The sequence below is a fragment of the Mycetomoellerius zeteki genome, unplaced genomic scaffold (assembly GCF_001594055.1).
Source record: "Mycetomoellerius zeteki isolate Tzet28-1 unplaced genomic scaffold, Tzet1.0 scaffold220, whole genome shotgun sequence".
Taxonomy (NCBI): Eukaryota; Metazoa; Arthropoda; class Insecta; order Hymenoptera; family Formicidae; genus Mycetomoellerius; species Mycetomoellerius zeteki.
In genome coordinates this window covers 184,999-203,754 of record NW_017257173.1, presented here as the reverse complement: position 1 = coordinate 203,754, position 18,756 = coordinate 184,999, and the positions used below count along the sequence as shown (strand labels likewise).

Below are 18,756 nucleotides of genomic sequence, written 5' to 3'. Positions count from 1 at the left end.
GAGGCGGAAAAGGGTAAAGAGGGACAGACCGAGTGAGGAGTGCGGAGATAGAGTACGAGTTGGGAGAGGAAAGAGAGCGGAGGGGCAGGGGAGAGGACACGTTGAGGGAGAGGGTGAGGTGACGTCACGCCGGTCGATACTCACTCATACTACTCCTCCGCGTGCGGCGACACGGTAACCCCCCGGCGATGGCGCACGCGCGCCTTTTACCCCTTACTTGTACCGCCGACACTCGTACTCGCTCCTGAGCGCCGCTTCCCGCCATATTAGCCACCATGGGGTAGGCGAGGATGTGCGACAGGGGTAACACGGGGTGCTTCTTCTTCCGCAAGGTAATCCATGCGTTTTCTCTCTCTCACTCATTCTCGTTTCCTCATTCTCCGTTTGTCTATTTATCATTCTCTCACTCTGTCGCACTCATTTCCTCATTGGACACCTACCTAACCGTCCTACGCGCGCCCTTTCGCACCATTCACCGGTCACGTGAAACCGAGAAGGGACTGGCGATCTGCACTCGAGAGAGAGACAGGTCATAAGGGAGGAAGACCGGCCGGCGTCTTGTTGAACGGTGCTCTGGCCGAGGACGACTCGGGCACGTATGGGACCGCCGCGACGGGATAGCGCGACACGCGCGGCGGCGTTCACCCGGCAGACGGGTGAGACCGAGAGACGTAAAGAGAAGACGGACGGAGCACGGGGGTGGTGGGCTACCGGCAGGAAGGGCGGCAAGGAGCTCCAGGAGCCGCCACCGCCGTCGGCGAGCGAAAGGGGCTGCAAATCGGCTGCGGCAGCGTGGATGTCCCTGCTGTCGCTCTGCGACCGGATGTGCGGCACCGCCGCGTGGCTCGTTCCGGTCACATGCCTCCGCGGGGTGCGTTTTTTTCCACGGTTCACCTTTTGTGCTACTTCTTTCATCGATGTCACAAATGATTATTAAGCTGGCAGGTGGAATGAGCTCGCGACCCATTTTACAGCAAAAAAAAAAGATCTTATTGTTAGTCTCCATACGAATAATCTCCCCCGTATTTCCTGGCATCACGAGTTAACGAGTGGGCACGACGATTTACGGTGATGTTCGTGACGTTAGCGTGACAGGTGGATGAGCTCGTTCGAAGCGCGCGTGGCTCGATAAGCTCGTGCGTTTTTCTCGATAGTCTCAGTGAGATACGAATCCGGCTGAAATCACGGTCAACGAGCTCGGGGATTTACGGCTGGTGCTTGTGCGTTGTCGAAGTGACAGATTGATGAGTTTCCGCGAGACGCCGCGTGCTTCGTTAGGAGTCTCCTTCCTACCCCTGAAAGGATCATGACGGGACTTTACATTTACATCGCATTTGTCTCGAATGAAAAAGTGCTATTCTAAATAGTCCACCTTCTCTGATGGACCTCATATTCGATCACTTTATTACGGCCCTCATAATTGGGTTAATTGAGATGAACGTGAGATATTCCAGTAGAAGCAGAAGTTTAAATGTGTATGACATTTGTCACTTGCTTTTATTAAACGCATTTAATGGAAATTTTATCGATATATCGATCATATTAATAATTAATGATTATTAATTTGAATTTTTTATTTTTAAGAATAATGTCCTCTTAATACAGTGAATAGAAATTATTACAAAATTTGCTAACAGAATTTATTGGAAATATTTATGAAAAATACCCGTTATTCGCATTTTGATTAAATTCAGCGACTACAGAAATATTCATTTTTGGACATTATACTACTCATGCTCGCAATATTTCTACGTCTTTGAGAGAAATTAGAAGGTTTACTTCTTTTATAAGTTCGTGAATTCGCTTGCATGAAATATTTTCAATTTAGGTAATATTAATGAGATAAAATTTTTTTAATTACTTAAGTAATCCTTTAATTAAAAGTATTCAATTTGTAAAACAGGATACAATTGATATCCCTATTTATCATAAATCTATTATCAGTTATAACTATCATCATAATCACACAATCATCTAAATTTTTGTGATCCTATATGATGTAAAATGTGAGGTAGTCAAATTATAATTGCCAATGGAGTATGTGACATGAGTAGCTGACCTGTGACATATGTAGTTTGGTTGCTGTGGTTATCATTGACCTAGACTCTGATTAATCCGCTTTGAAAGGATGCCACTTGGGCATTCAAATTTTCTCGATATTGCATGCCACGTTATATTTCGACAATGACGAAGGTACACGTCATTTTTTTCATTTGTCGTCTCATTTCGTAAGAATCGATTGTAATCACTTTAGAGTTAACTGAACAGCGAAAATAATCAGTTATTTTTTGCAGGAGGGCCGGGGGGAAGTGACAGACATAAGCGCAAGTCCTGGGAGGCAGGCACCTGCCAACCAGTTGCGCCCCAAGGAACCACCCCCCATGGTCATTCAAGGAGACTTCAGGAAGGTAGTGGCGACACTTCATTAACTCATTGCCGACACAATGGACGAATTTAGAGCTCGTTGTGTCGGCAAACTTCAATTGCCGGACAGCATGACGATGGATTCCGACACCCGGGACCCTATTGTGTTGCTCGTGAAGCTGTCTCGACGACCGGTAGAAACGTATTGGCGTGTGCTTTAGTCACCACGCATTGTTCACGTAATCTGATCGCTATTACATTAAACATACCAAATTTAAATTAAATTTGGCATTCCGTTCTCGATCTTTGCATGAAAAAGTAAAGTAAGGATAAAATATAATAGCGACGTCTTATCAGTCCACTATTAATAAGGAAAAAGGTTAGCCAGAAATTTATTTTTATGTATATACACTTGTTTTTGGAAGTAAAAGGATCTCATTACATTAAGATTTTATATTAACGAAATTAGGGCTGCATCCCGTAATTTACTGTGAGTACTAAAATTCTATAGTTCACGTTATGTATACGTATACTATAGATTTTCAGTACTCGCAGTAAATAACGTAGCTTATATATATTTTAGTTTTTATATTTCTCTACACTGAAAAAATGATGTTATATCAACAGCATTATTTTAATTGAAAATAATCTTGTTGATTCACAATAACAGTATTAATAAAATAAATAAAATTTTATCAAAACAACAATATAACGTATTTGTTTCATTAATATTGTTATTGTATTAACAAAGTCATTTTCAATTGAAATAATGTTGTTGATATAACATCGTTTTTTTCCTGTGTATTTATTATTTATACGAGAGATCAATGTATTATTTCTATGTATCGTTTAAATATTTGCACGATAGAAATAATTTAATAACTAACAACAAAAGAGTTTTGCGTCGAGACAATTTCATTGGTCCACACAAATGACGATAAAACATCGCTACGCATTCTTTGAAACGAAAGGATCTACCGTTGCAGGTGAGCGGGATCAGTACAGAGATCTTCAAGCAGATCGAGACTGTCGAAAACGATCATGACGCATCGACAGCGGCGGCCCTCGAAGCTGTTGAGCGGAGAGGCGAGATGGTCGTGCGTGTCATTGAGCCTCGGCAAATGGGTAGACAGGCTTCCGAGGCGGCGAAAAAATTTATTGCTATGCAGGTACGTTATCGATGGGCCGTCTGTTTCCGACAGATTGTGATTCATTTGCATTCGAACGTAATATCTTGTCATAAATTAGTACTACGCGCAAATCTTTCATTACAGTCAGCAATACATTAATTCCCTGTTTATTGTATACTATCTGTTCATATCTTTCTCCTTTTTCTAATACATGATTACAATTTAATTACAGAATAGTATGGAATCTTAAGATATTTTATCGTTTTTGCTATATCATTGTTCGGAATATACAAAAATGCAAGAATATTTATTATACTTTGTTATATATTAAATATATAACAGTTTTAGAAATTTGCTAAAATATAAATTATACAACAAGACGCATAATATTAAACTTGACTGAAATTTAAATTAATTTTTCGCGGACTGTTCAATTTTTTTACTTTAATATAAAAATTCACGCAATCTTTTACTTTATTGTAAAAATTCACACAAAAATATTGTGAGGCATTTTTGATCGATATTGGCCTTCTTGACTCATTTGTCTTTTAGTTTAATTGTTGGTCTGTTTTCTGTTCCTGCACTAGAACTCCTTTTCTCGCTTTCGACAAATATTAAATGTATATCTATCTTATTTTAAGTTTCAAAAGTGTACACTAGTTCAACCACAGAAAACAGACCTTTATTTAATTAAAAAAAATAATTCTTTATTATATACGTCAATGATTGTATAGAAACTGATAATGTAGTTAATTATCAAATTATCGAGCAAATTATTTAGACATCAAGAGATAATATTCACTGCGAATTTAACTCGCCTTGGTCTCCTCACGGAATTAGGCGAACAAAGTGTAACAATCTGCTTGCATGGCGATCGCATTTGTACCAACACTCGGGCCAAGGAGAAAATTATTTTCACGACAACGAAGTAATTTTGCGCAGCGTAATTTTACCCGAGGCGCGCGTGTGAACGCTGTGAAATATTTCGACGGCACGAATTAAGAAAGTTCGCCGGCGATCTTCGTTTCAGGATCCTAAGCACCCCATCCACTTCGTCGAGATAATCAAACGACCGGGACAGACCCTCGGTCTCTACATACGCGAGGGCAACGGCGTCGACAGAAACGACGGGGTCTTTATTTCTAGGATAGCTCTGGAAACCGCCGTGTACAACAGCGGCTGCTTGAAGGTGAGTATCTTCGCTTTGGCCCTGCGAATTCACCCGCTGTCGCCGGGACGACGACAGTGAGAAACCGACGCGATGGAGAAAGCGAGGCGAGCGGTAAAATCGAGACACATCCGTGAATCGTCTCTTCGTCTTCTTTTTACCAAGCGAGAACTTAATTGCCGCTGGTGCTCGGAACGAGCTCGGAGCAGCCATTTAGGATTGAGAATCTATTTCGAGAGAAAGAAAGAGAGAAGGACGCGACGGCGGGGGCCGCGAGAATGCGCCGAATTAAATTTATCCTCTTACACCTTGACATTTCACGGGTCTCGGGCATCGATCAGTCCTGTATTTGGGAGGGATATTTATCCTCTCGTTCGCCGCGATATCGTTGCTCGTCTTTATATCGGCTATCGGTCACTATGCATTCGCACGTGCAGGTGGGCGATGAGATCCTGGCAGTGAATCTGGTCGATGTGACGCACATGAGTCTGGACGACGTCGTGATCATCATGTCGATACCGAGGCGACTCGTCCTGGCCACAAGGCACGGCTCACATCAACCTGTTTCGCACAGCCGCCAGACTGAGCACAAGGCACCGCCCGTAGTAGTCATCAAGAGGGAATTGAACGAGGACGAGAGTGACCACACGACAAGTAATCACGTCAGGTACTATCTCAGACTGATATCTATATCTACTCCTTGAATTAATAATCAAAAGACATCTCGCAAATTGATTATTTCAAGATACCTGTGTGTGGATGGCTTTACTGCTGACATCATTACAAATCTTTTTATCTTTCTTTCCTACTCATATAGAAGCTTGTTAAAACAATAAAGTGACTATTACTAAAAAAAACCGATATTTTATGGAAAACAATTCTCCAATTATAGTAATAGTACTATATTAGTACTTTGATATTCGATATCGACAATTTAAATCTTTTCTACGTGGAGAAAAATGTAATATGCGCTAAAATTAGTAAATTTTATGGAATAGGCAGGTCTATATAGGAACACTTATGTAAAATTTACTTCACTTTTTTGGTAAATGAGTAATCGTTACATAATCATACTGTAAGGTACTTTTTACATTTTATAAAGTAAATTTATACATTATGGTACGTCTCAGTAGAATTTATTTTATCAACGAGTATTTTTTGCCTTAGCGCTGACAAAATTTACTTTACTACGTGATAAAAAATATGAATGTATAAAATCTTGAGAATAGTATGATTTTTTACTTTAAGTATGATTTATTAAGTAAGTAAAAAATAACTTGAATGGATTTATTATAATTGCAATGTACCTTTCACCTTACATCTTCTATATTTTTACTTCCAGGCAAATAAAGTTTGTCATAAGTTCAGCAAAAATAGCCAGAATATTTTTACTAGTAGTTGTAAGTTAAAAATTACTCAACTATTTTTCTCCATGTATATCTGCAACCTTTTTTTTAAATTAGAGAGTTAGGACAATAAGTTCTGTCATTAATAATTTCGAATAACACATGGAGATTGATGTTTCATGTGTAGGGATGGCAGTAGTCGTAGACGAGGCGACGGACGTGAAATGTTGCCGTCGCGATCAAGACTCGGTCTCACGGGTTTGGGATCGAGCCAGGATCTCGGTTCGAGCAACGGTGATCTGTACTATAATTCACGGCCAGAGGGTCACTGGTCCTATCAACCACCGCCGCCACCGGTTATCACGCATCAGCCGAAACCTTCATCGACGCAACATTTTCAGCCATACGAGCGTGGTTATCCGAAGACGTTAGAGAGCTTGGCTGAAAAAGTAAGTATTGCGTGATATTTCACGCAACGAAATACGGAAATCCTGCGGATCGAGATTTATCAGAACGACGGAGAATATCGTGTGAAGAACAAATCATTTTTCTAATAAAATTTTCTATTTCAAAGTTAGAGAAAGGATTTTTTATTTTTGATATTTAATTGAATCAATAATTTAATAAGTATTAATATATAATACGAATATTTGCTTATAAATATATAAAAAACAAAAATAATATTCATTCTTCTTTATTCATTTCTAATTTTAATAAAATAATTTTATTATAATTATCACAGAATGTGATGATCATATTTTTTTTATTCCTCATAACGATAATTCTATTTCGATATTTTCGAAATAGATGTCACTTATGAATCTCGATCCGATGTAGTTCACGCATAGATGTTCTAGACGATGTGGATCGAGCACCATTTCACACCTGTCTGCACCAATTCGATACTCGTTTGCCCTTCACTGTCTCCAATGAACGCTATTTTACGAATGAAAGAAAGTGGTGAACTCGTGGCAATGTCTCGGGACACTTGCTGTCGCGATCTCCGTGTCATTCGGATTATCGGAATTACAGAAGAAGAACAATTCGCAAAATAACTTCTAAAAGCAAGGAAATTTAAAAAATATCAGAACCGCATATCTCGCGACAATCAAAATGCCGCTCGTATAAAATACCGACTTTTTGTACATTCGTTCCGTGTATCGGATTTCTATCTCGAAGACAAATACGCGAGAATAAATGTCGAGAAAACGAATGTCTCGACAATTTCAACGAATGCATTTCCGAACGACGCGGAGCGTCGCCGATCGGCTCGCGTATCGATCACGTGTTTTAAATGACTAATCGGTTCTATGAATGAATGCTACATTGAAATTAACCAGGATTTTACAAAGGTAAAGACAACACAAACTCTATCTTGATATCTAGACTTGTGTATGACTGCAATTTTCTGTATAATGCCTCTAATGGACGAGTATATAAATATATTCTCCCTTCCTCTCATGTATATATTTGGCGACGAACGAATGCGCGAGTGCATCCGTCCACGGAAGGCATTTTAAATTTCAATCGTTAAATCCTCGCAGTCCTTAAAAAATTCAACGTAAATTCTTTCATTCTTTGCTGAAATGTACGTTGAGTTTTGGAATGTAAAAAAAATTGAGACCGTAAAATATGGATGATTAAATATACATTTTGTCAGTATATAATAAAAAAGAAGTAAGCAATTGTATATCTTTTTTTCTTCAATAAGTAATCAAAGAAATCACGAAATAATATATATAATAACAATTTATTAATATAATTATCAAATATTATTAAATATAATCAATTAAATTGTTTCTTTTATTATAATCACAAAATATATCGTTAAACTTTGATATTAATAAAGAACTAATAAAAAAAGTCTTGTATCTCGCTGTAGAATAAATTTGGTCATAAGATGTATGTTTAAGAGTTAATAAACGAAACGATTGCAGAGGGCTGTTAATGGCAAACGAGAAATGTTTAGCCGTACTCTCGACGGTGCACCAGTGCATTCGTTTAACGAGTTCTGCCTAGAAAAAGCGTAACGCGAATTAACGGATATTTATGTGCGTTCTTAAACCGTAGAAGTCGCGTACACCTGCCGCTGTTTGCGACGTGAACCCTAACTTTATGTTTCCTTGTTGCAAGCTTGCTGTCCGTTTGTTCTTTCGATTGCGTTTTGTGCCTGTGTTTTGGATAACGTTAATTATTGTCGTGGCTAGCGTTATCGCGTTCGGTCGATTATCGATTGCCAGCACTTTACTCAGCATTAATGTGTAAAGTTGTTATAAATTTTAATAATTTATTAAAGGCTGTACTTAAAAATTTTAATTAACGTTTATAATATTGTTAAAAAATTTGTACCATATATATATATGTAATACTTAGATTCACATTTTTTTTATAAAATCCAAATTTCTCTTAAAATTTTAAATTTTTATGTATTAATCTATTTTTTATCTATTTTTTAATCACACAAATCATATTATAAGCATCAAATATACATCATTAACAAAAGGTAATCGATCGATCATAAAAGATGAGACATTATCGTTGTAATTGCCGTTGACGTTTTACTCTTTCGCAAAAATTTAAATCCCAAAGGTATATAATTTACAAAAAATTTACAATTATTGACAATAAATTACAATTAATGATAAAGAAAGAAACGGGATGTTTGCGAGAGTCATGGCGATCAGCAACTTTAAGAAAATCTACCTAAGGAACTGTTTACCTAAGAAAACATCTATGAAGTGTATTCAAAGAGTTCGTGCGATCATGCGATTAGGTACATCCTTTCTACACGGGGCCCATGATGCCCTCGAACGGCCGACGTATGTCGAGCGGTGGAATGCAATCAGTCGGTGGCAGATTGTCGGGCCAAACCACGCAGTCGACCCATTACGGCTACGGCCAGCACACCGGAAGCGGAAGGATCATGCCGAGGAGTGGTTCCGACCAGCACTTACCCCGAGTCGATTACACGAGCATCACGACGCCGGCGCGACATACCCTTCTTAGATCTAGTTTGAAATCAGGTCCGTAATGAATTTACCTATCATCGAAGTATCCACACTCTCTCTCTCTCTCTCTCTCTCTCCCCCTTCCCCCCTCTCTCCTATCTTCTCCCTTTCTCACTGTCTTCCGAGATCTACGTGTACACGGAAATTTCCTTCAATACAAATTACATCGTTTTCAAATATTATATTCCGTAGAATACATGTTCATAATTTATTCATTTTTTAATTTATTGTGTTGCAACGTGTTTTATTGTTAGAGAAGATCTAAAGAAATACGAGGTGGATTATATATCAAAAGAATTGGAAAAATTATAGATCAAAATAAGTTAAAATGTGAAGTTGATATTTTCCATTTGTGATAATAGGTATACTTACTATATTCTAATAATTAGCATTATGTCGTTATTAGGTACGTCAGCATTGCGTTATAACCCAAGGTACGGACAGACTGACGTTACGTCCGCCGCGCAGAGACAAGGACAATTCGGCACCTTGACGAGGAGGCATCGACCGTCGTTGGACTATGCCTCCGACACCGAGGCTACGTGTTCCAGTTCGCCGAAATCAGCGTATTACTATTATAGGCACAATATGAACAATCCATCTCAAAGCAGCGCCGTGTCACATTTAGCTACCCTATCGAGGTCACAAATCGGTCAGAGTTCCTCAGGTGAGTTGAAACAATTTATCGAAATTAAATTACATTCACGCTTTTGAAGTTATTTAGACTTAATCGGTTTGAATAACACCTTTCTACGAATCAATTTTCATAGGATTAAATCAAATAGGTAGTAAGCGTTTGGTTCTTCAACTTATAAGTCTATCAAGTTATAATTGGAGAATCCTATATAGATTTTGAAAATAGAGTTTGCTAATTATAATCACTGAATTGGAATATTCAGAGAACTACAATATATAAACTTATTAATAAACGTTATGCAAATCCACAACACGAATAACAGAGAATTATAACAACCTTAAGATTGTACATTCGAAATCACCGGTAGAATTCATTTTTCTTTAAGTCAGAAAGTTTCTCTGTAGGTTTAAGGTCAAATTCACTACCACGAAGCGGTCGGACGTTGCCCCAGCAGCCTGGTCTCAGGTCGGGCCTCAGCACGGTCGCGTCGGGCCTGATCGATCAAGAGGACAGCGACGGCGCATTATCAGCGCCGGAATTGCCTTCCATCAGACGTGACAGAGGTAAGCGTCAGATAATCGAGACAATAACCGGTAATGCAATCGGTGGAACTGTACTTTACGCGAACTGACCGTGCCGATAAACAGGCAGGATACCGTCCTCACCGAGTGTATTCACGTCGGACGAGTACCGCGCCTGGCTGAGCCGCACGCCAAGTACTAGCGCCCTGTACGAGCAGATTAGGGCGACCACAAGTAGACCACCCCGTTATACATACAGCGCCGAGAACATTCATGCAGCCGTCAATCAGGTAAACGTGAAATCGCAGGAAGCTCAGAGCTCTGACAATCGATCGGATTTGCTAATTTTATTATCGCCACGAATAACTATAGAATAATTGATTTTGCCTTCCTCTTCCTGATAATTTATTATTACGTACATTAGCTTATATTCGAATAAGTCCGAAACCAACTTCTTAAGATAAAACTGAATAACACATATAATAATGTGTTAGGGAGAGATATGCGAAAATGTATTTACATGTAAATTTGTCACTTTCTGTCAATGTTATCATGTAATCATTATAGCTTTATTTATAATTCTTTAAATATCTGTTTAATTAAGTAGTATTAATTAAAATTCAATAAATAGCTTAGATCAAAATCAAACAAAAGGATCAAAATAAATTAATAATCTAAGACAATCAAAAAATAAATTTATCTACTTAATTTTAGATTTTTCGAATTTAGATGTAGGTTAATTATTACTATTTTTAACAGATTCTCATTTAATTTGTACTTCTATTTTGAACTTAATAATATGGGATTACTAACCAAGCCAGACACCTGAAGAGTTATAAATGCATATTAATGAAGTTTGTATTTCTCGTTGGTTAATGTAGGGTGAATACGGCAGTTACGGTACATACAGGCCGCTCTCGACTACGCTTGATCGCTTGTCGACGAGATCAGCCTCAGCTCAACAGGTCAATCTTGCGAATCTGAGAGCGTCAACGGCGATTAGCTCGACATGCCATCGCGGTACAACGAATCCGAGGCCAGCTTCGGTGGCTTCGAGCGCGCGCACATCGCTGGCAGCCCAGAAAGCTTCACTAACAAGCTCCGCGAGCCAACGGGCGACATCGGTCAGAAGGATCAGGAACCTGTTGGATTTGGAGTCAACGAGGAGCATACCTACCCCAACGCCTACTAGAACTCAGGGTCAAATACTGCTAGATATTAATCCTGCGGGTGATTAGACAGTCTATCGCGTATCTGTCTACCGCCTCATTTCGTAAAATTGGGAGTATTGAAAGGTCATTTCATTTCACAGAATTCCTCAAGTATAAAATAGAGAAGCCACCGACTGTGGGCACTCCGAGCTCGACGAGCTCGCTTTTGAGCTCGCTCGGAGAGGCGACTGGCGGTGATTTGGCAAGTGGAGTCAGCGGATTGTTATCTGTCCATCTTTTAGCGGGGCGCGGTCTCCGATCGACTACGACCTCATCGGCCGCCACTACACCTTCCACTCCCTCAGGTCAACCGAATTTAGGTACGTTAGCTGAAATAGTCGTATATGCTTGTACATCGTTTGAGATTGACAAATGTCAATAAAATAATTATCATACTTTTCTACACTTGCCCCACTCTAATCTCAAACACATGTAATGTTACAATTGTCAATCTCGAATATAAAAATTTTACGTTACGTTCTATGGAATAATTTTATTTTAATAATTATATTGATTTGCAAAAAACTACAGCTAGTTGCGGCTTAAGAGATTTGTACTGCGTACTGGAGTGTGACAGGGTGCATAAAGCGCGCACGGTAGTGCGAACCGGTGATTTAATGTTTGACTGGGACGAAACCTTCGAGCTGGATCTCGTAGGCAATCGGCAGCTGGATCTGCTTGTTTATTCATGGGACCCACAGTACAGGCACAAACTCTGTTACAAGGGATCGGTGCATTTAGCGAGTCTACTAAAAGAATCGCCAGAACATCAGCTGGCCGTTAAGGTCGAGCCACGTGGCACAATTTATTTAAAATTACGATACACCGATGCCCAACAAACTTTCCGTCGAAGAGGTCTGCCGGTCATATCCTTAGCTACGAGGGTAGCGCCTCTCTTCGGAGTTGATTTGGATACAGTGGTAAGTTCTCTTTCTTACGATGACAAATTATATTAATTTTTAATTTTTAGTCAAAGTTGTGCAGATTTAATATTTTATAATAATTAATTTGATAACTTATTTAAATCTTAAGATGTAATAACCATTTCTTTTGTACTAACTAAATAGGTAAGTCGAGAAACCAAGACTGGTGGAGTTCCCGGTGGAGTTTCCACAGCTTTAGCGATGGGAGTCCCGAATATTCCGATTATTGTATGGCGTTGTATCGAAGAGGTGGAGAGAAGAGGACTTGACATTATCGGTAAGTATCGAACAAATAATAATTAAAATATCGAGTTGTAAGTTTTCATGTGTATGCATGACAAAAGCCGTTGTTTGGTTCAGCGACTAAGAAGAGGATACTTAGGGAAGCTTTCGAGAGGAACGCACGGTCCGTGAATTTGTCACCCGACAACGTGCCGGACATTAACGTCATTACTGGTAATATACCGCAAAATAAGAAAAACCGTTCCGAGAAAAATGCAAAGTGACCGATTGTAACCGTGACCGTTTCAGGTGTACTGAAGGATTATTTGCGAGAACTTCCAGAACCTCTCTTCACGAAGTGCCTCTACCAGATGATGGTCGATGCACTGGCAGTCTGTTTGCCGGACGACCCACAGGGCAATGCTAAGCTTATGTTTAGTATACTAGATTGCTTACCTAAGGTCAACAGGGTACGTATCTGCAAAATTTTATTTTAAATGCACATTGATTATAATCAGAAAAAGAGACATTAAATACAATGAGGCTTCACGATCATATTCAGATTCTAATAACGTGTGTTATTGGTTGAATAGTGTACGTTGATTTATTTGCTGGATCATTTGGCGATGGTAGTATCGCAGTGCAATAAAATGTCACCGGCAAACCTCGCCGTTTGCTTCGGACCGGTATTGATGTTACACTCGGAAGAAAACGGACCTCCACTGGATTTCCAACAACCAATCGCCGTGCTTAAGTATTTGTTGGAGATTTGGCCAGTTAAGTCAGGTAATGTACTCGTTCTTCATAAATCTACGTAAAAGAATCTACTCTTTCGTGAATTTAAGTCAATGATATATCGATATATATCGATATACTTAATTTAATGTCGTTCTAATTAATATATTTGGGTTTAGTTACTGATGTGCATTAAAAAAAAACATTGGCTAAGAACCGAGTAATTAGTAGCTAATTTCACAGACAGTTCGGAAGACTTCTTCAGTCGGTTCAACACTTCCTCGAGTTACGCCAGTAGTCGAGCGCAGCAGCAGTCAGCATCATCTGCAGCAAGCGCAGCAGCAAGTGCAGCAGCAGCTGCAGCAGCATGTGCAACTGCAGGGAACATTGGGACGCACAGGGCTGCCTTGGCAGCAGCCACCCTCACTTCATCATCAACCCCAAACTACGGTAGCCGCAGTCCTCGGGCCTTCCATTCGTCCTCCACCACCGGTCAAGCCTCGACAGGTAGGTCGCCAATAATTATGCATTTCTCGCACGATTCGTCGTTGTTGTCCAGGGAATGTTAACCCTAAACAGTGAACGAGCAAGCTCTGGCCTCTTTTTCGTTACGTATGCTTCATTGAATTACAAATATTTATAAGATCATATCATTTACCTTAAACTGTCTATAAAAATTTAAATACAGAAAATGTAGACTAGTATCACAGTAACTTTAAGAATATACGTGACCAATAATATCATTATTATGAGTGTGTCTCCTCAATACTTTTATGTAAGTAATACATTTTATACTGTTTAGGGTCAACTACATTGATTTTTTGGTTCCCACTAATTTGCATACTTGCGTAAATCTGCTTGAGCAATTTAAAACTTTTGGAACCAGAAGAATCGATCGAGAAGACGCTTGCCAATATATGAATATTTTGAATGTATATACTAACAAGGTTAGTGACCCAAATGTTCCTCTCCGATTTTGTCACGAGCTTTGAATATGTTGTTTTCTAGAAAATAAGGGGCACATTCTTCTATACATATTTAGTCTGATGACGCGAGTAGCTTCTGATCGCAGAGCGCTCTGAGCAGTCGACTTGTGATCTATGGATCCGGATTCGATCCCGTCTGCACCCTACATACGTGGTTTTTTTCGCATTTAAAAAAAAATCATCATTCCATTTTATAATTAAAAGTACTAATCATCTCTCGGAAGGCAATGGTAAACCACTGAGAGTATCTTTGCCATGAGAGTTTCTTCTGAAAAAAGGCCGTTCGGATCCAGTGTTAAAACTGTAGGTTTCCCATAAAAAAAAATTGGAAAAAGATAAGTAGAGATATATAAAAAAATTTTTTATTCTTTTCTTATTTTATATATAAAAAAAATATTTTAATGTATTAATTATAATTATAAAGTACTCTTGAACTACTTTTTCATGCACTATCGTTATGTAGATTATTTAGTATAATTGTAATAGTATAAAAGTATATATAATAAAAAAATTTTTGCTGATTTTTCACAACTGATTTATTAGGAGAAATATGGTGTCAGTATCATATTTCTTTTAATAAATTAATTATGTTATGAAAAATAGGCAAAAATTTTTTTGTTATACATCTCTACTTTAAATTTTAAACTCAGATATTATATTGCTTTTTTTACGTAGCAAAATACAGAGGGAAACTTTGATTATTAAAATTTTAACTGTTCCTTGAAGTGCGCAAAGTTAATTTCAAACATTTTTTTCTAACTCTTATAATTTTGACAATATTCGCTTCGAGAGAAAAGAACCGACTTTTTCGAAGAGATGTTTCACCGTTTAAAAGTGTATTAGGGTAAGTATAAAAAAAATATGTCGTTTATTTTTGTCTAGAAAACATTCAAAGCTCATCAAAATCAAAGGAAGATACTTGGGTCCCTTGTAAGTTTTCCTTTATTCTCGCTTCTTCTCATATCCTATGCATATTGAAACGTTGTTGAACAGCATGGTAGACAAAGTACCGATTCTATTTCTTCTTTGTTCGCTTCGCAGACAACCTCAATCGCGACGCGCTTCCAAATAGAATCTACGCCATTTAGTTTATTGATTCGCCCTGCTTACATGTTTTCGCAGTCACGATGAGATTTCGATCAAAGACCTTCCATTTATCAACTCGCAAACGTTTTGGCATGTTTCGAGGAGTATGCAATTTGCAAAGTTTGATCATTTGTCAATAATTAGTCATTCTTAAAGATAATTTCAAAAATTGTATACGTAATCACGTCAATCAGAGTAAAAAAATTACAATATAAACTACTACAATGATTCATATATTTATAAGAAAATTTATCCAATTAAATAAAAATTTTTACAAAAACTATTTAAAGAACAAACTAATTAGAAAAGAACAATTTATTTTTGAGAAACTTTTTCTTTGTCAAGAATAACTTATTACTCTGAGAAATATACAAGGGACGTCACATAACTGTCCGGCACAGACTTGATTCTCCGTGAAATATGTTGTTAAACATAAAAATCTAAGAGACACGCATTTTTTTATACGTGCGCTAACTTATGTTTAAGGAGTGAAACACCTCTTAAATATGACTTAGCATACGTATAAAAAAATACGTGTCTCTTAGATTTTTATGTTTAACAACATATTTCACGGAGAATCAAATCGGTGCCGGACAGTTGTATGACGTCCCTTGTTAGTCGAAATGGTTTGTGTTTATCATTTATTATTATTATCATTAATCATTGTATGTCGCGATATAAATTTGACAGGTTTATATACATATATTTCATGTATATCATTTATGCAAAATGCCTTCGTGCATGTCTCAATGTCATTTCTGTACCTTTCACGGGCATATATTGGGGATATGATTTCCGTTTTGTGTATATAGTTTCGACGTCATTCCTATTATAATAACAATTTACGTTGTCTTCTTTATCTTTTTTCGTTTGGGCACGTATTCTTCAGAGCAAGCGCAAATTGCCGGCTCTACCAAACCGCTGACAGCACAGAGACGCCGCTTCTTGCACAGGTATCATCGTTATTATCGTTTTCATTATCGTGTACATCCGCCTTTAGTTCGTTGTCACATGCATGGCCCGATTCAGATATCAGAGAAACATTCATCATTCCTGTAACTCTCTCATTCTACCTTCATACCATCACGTTTTATACGATCTAAATGTCGCCAACATGAGTATTTGTAAATACTTTTCTACGTTGATATAGCACATATTTTTGCGTATGCTCACAATTGCATTCTACTTCCACGACTGTCTGGTATTCGCGAAATTACGCAAAGCTGACTTAAAAACGATTTCACAGAACTATGTATTAAAAATTTTCTTTGAAGAAACATATTAGATTTCACTCGCAATAGCGATTCAAGCAATTTTTTTTTAAAGGTATAAGAAATGAAATATAAATTGCAGTTTATAAGAATTTTTTGACGTGTATAAGTCCCTACAAGTTTTATATATTATCAAGCTTACGGTTGGAAACTATCCTTCTGTAATACGTACCAGAGAATACATACAGTGTCATCCAAGAAGTCCAAGTTGATCAAGTGTTTCGAACATTTCAAGAAATTGTTTAAAAACATATAATTTTTAGCAGATGAAAGAATTATATTAATTATTTATAATTTTCGGTAGTAAACAAGCTGTAAACATTCATTTTTATACATATAAATTTTATGCTCTCTTCTTTCTCTTCATTTCTTCTTTTTTATTACATCATAAAGTTCGAAACGTTTGATCAATCTTTATGGATTCCAACCGTATCCGGCGTCGAGCACGACTAACCGATGCACCTTGACGGTGGATACATTTTGTTCGCGCAGGTGATAGTCTCGTCTCCCGGTTCACCTAGCAGCGAGGAGTCAGAGGCCTCGCCAGAGCCGATTAACAAGAGCCTCCTGGGCAGTTTGGGATACGAAAAGAGCGACGAGACGGCGACGACGACGACGACGACTACATCGAGTACGTCGGGCGGAATCGGCGTCGGCGCCGGTGCGGGCGTTGGCGTCGAGCAGGTGACACCCACAAGCAGCGTTGACACGGAGGAGGGTAATCCCCAGCATCCTGAGGAGGGCGAGAAAGGCGTTGAGGGTGACGTCGAAGCGAGTGATGACGATCGACATCAGCATATACCCAAGACGCACTAATTGTGACCCGCCGTCGTCACGCGAGTGTGCGTAGCGAGTAACGGAGAGGCCACGGAGACGACGATTCCTCAAGAATGCAGACAAATTTGAGAGCTGCTTCGTCAATTCGTACGTGTAGTATTGACAGAAGAACAAGCCGAAAGTTGGACCGGCTCAGAAAATAAACCGAATTTGCAAAAAGCGACTTAGTTAATTTCATTAAAATTGTTAATTTTGTAGAGTCATTTCATAAATATTCTCGAGTTATCAGGGCTGAGATCGTTTAGCTCTAAATACGAGATAGGATGAGCATGTTAAAGTGATCTGGACGAAAGTCTCGCACGGTGCTATTTGATTCATAAGGATCTTCGTTACGCACCCCAAAGAATTATGGTAGTCGATTGATTCCAGTCTATTATGTTGGGTATGTTTGCTCGCGAGGAAAAGTTGTTAAAGTTAAATGAAAACAGAGCAATAGAGCTCTGCTACGTAGTGAAATAACTAGTGATAGTAATTTCTCCCTCGAATGTTACGTTTGGATTTATCGCCTCTTCTAATCGAAATTAAGTTTCGTAAGAAATAAAATGCGATACGTAAGCACTATTACTGTATGTAATTAAATATAGCCGTAAAATGAAAGCGCTACTAAGACGGTCGAGCAACCAAACGAAGAGGCGTGATTACTATGATGATCGTTACTCGTCGTAGGAAGATGAATCAGGAATCGATACCGTTCTGCCAGAAGGGACTTGGACCGAAGACAAGTACTGTAAGGAGTTAAAGACAATTTACGTTACGTCACTGCTGGGAAAGCGACTCAAATAATTCAAACACTGCACATTCAATTCTCCATCATGTCACGGGAGTTTCTCCGAGAACACGTAATGGCCTTTCAAGTAATGGTCTCTCGAAGCAAATGTTAGATCGCAGATGGATTCATCACGCATACCTTGCTTTCGATGCCTTTTTCCGGGCTACTAAGGGGGAGGAAAAAGAGGAGAAGAAGAAAAGAACGTTGTCCCTCCGCGTCGTCATCGTCGACATTACTAACATCAACACGATCCATATGAATACACAACACACAAAACTTAAGCGAGCGAGCCGATCAACAAAGAGAGGCGCACGTGGCATACATAATAATCAGTTTATATGCGATATACTATATATACATATTATATATACATACGTAGACTAGTCACGATATTACGTGTGTGCTTTTGATAAAAAACTATTACTTGTAGCATTAGCTAGCTCTCGTATACAGAAACAAAAAAGATACATGAACAAACAAACTGATAAACAAACAAACAGCTAAACTAGATATACATAATATACATAAAGATGTTATACATA

The 18,756-nt window shown here is 38.5% G+C and overlaps 1 protein-coding gene across 1 annotated transcript; it reads left to right on the top strand.

The window, feature by feature from the left end:
* The first annotated feature begins 259 nt into the window (after positions 1–259).
* Positions 260–17,878, top strand: RhoGAP100F (Rho GTPase activating protein at 100F). The gene is made up of 19 exons (XM_018448200.1): positions 260–332; positions 2,295–2,408; positions 3,351–3,533; positions 4,525–4,683; positions 5,100–5,329; positions 6,196–6,457; positions 8,782–9,031; positions 9,423–9,683; positions 10,058–10,216; positions 10,301–10,464; positions 11,056–11,404; positions 11,487–11,705; positions 11,917–12,305; positions 12,453–12,595; positions 12,655–12,764; positions 12,840–13,000; positions 13,124–13,316; positions 13,513–13,772; positions 17,101–17,878. The coding sequence occupies exons 1-19, from the start codon at positions 291–293 to the stop codon at positions 17,422–17,424; spliced, it is 3,972 nt and encodes a 1,323-aa protein (XP_018303702.1). The 5' UTR covers positions 260–290; the 3' UTR covers positions 17,425–17,878.
* Positions 17,879–18,756: the final 878 nt, after the last annotated feature.

Bases quoted from the DNA above. Each gene is read 5' to 3' on its own strand.
- RhoGAP100F (XM_018448200.1), top strand. From the start codon at position 291: ATGTGCGACAGGGGTAACACGGGGTGCTTCTTCTTCCGCAAG. The intron at 10,217-10,300 runs GTAAGCGTCAGA...GCCGATAAACAG, and splicing joins TTCCATCAGACGTGACAGAG to GCAGGATACCGTCCTCACCG. The intron at 12,596-12,654 runs AACAAATAATAA...ATGACAAAAGCC, and splicing joins GACATTATCGGTAAGTATCG to GTTGTTTGGTTCAGCGACTA.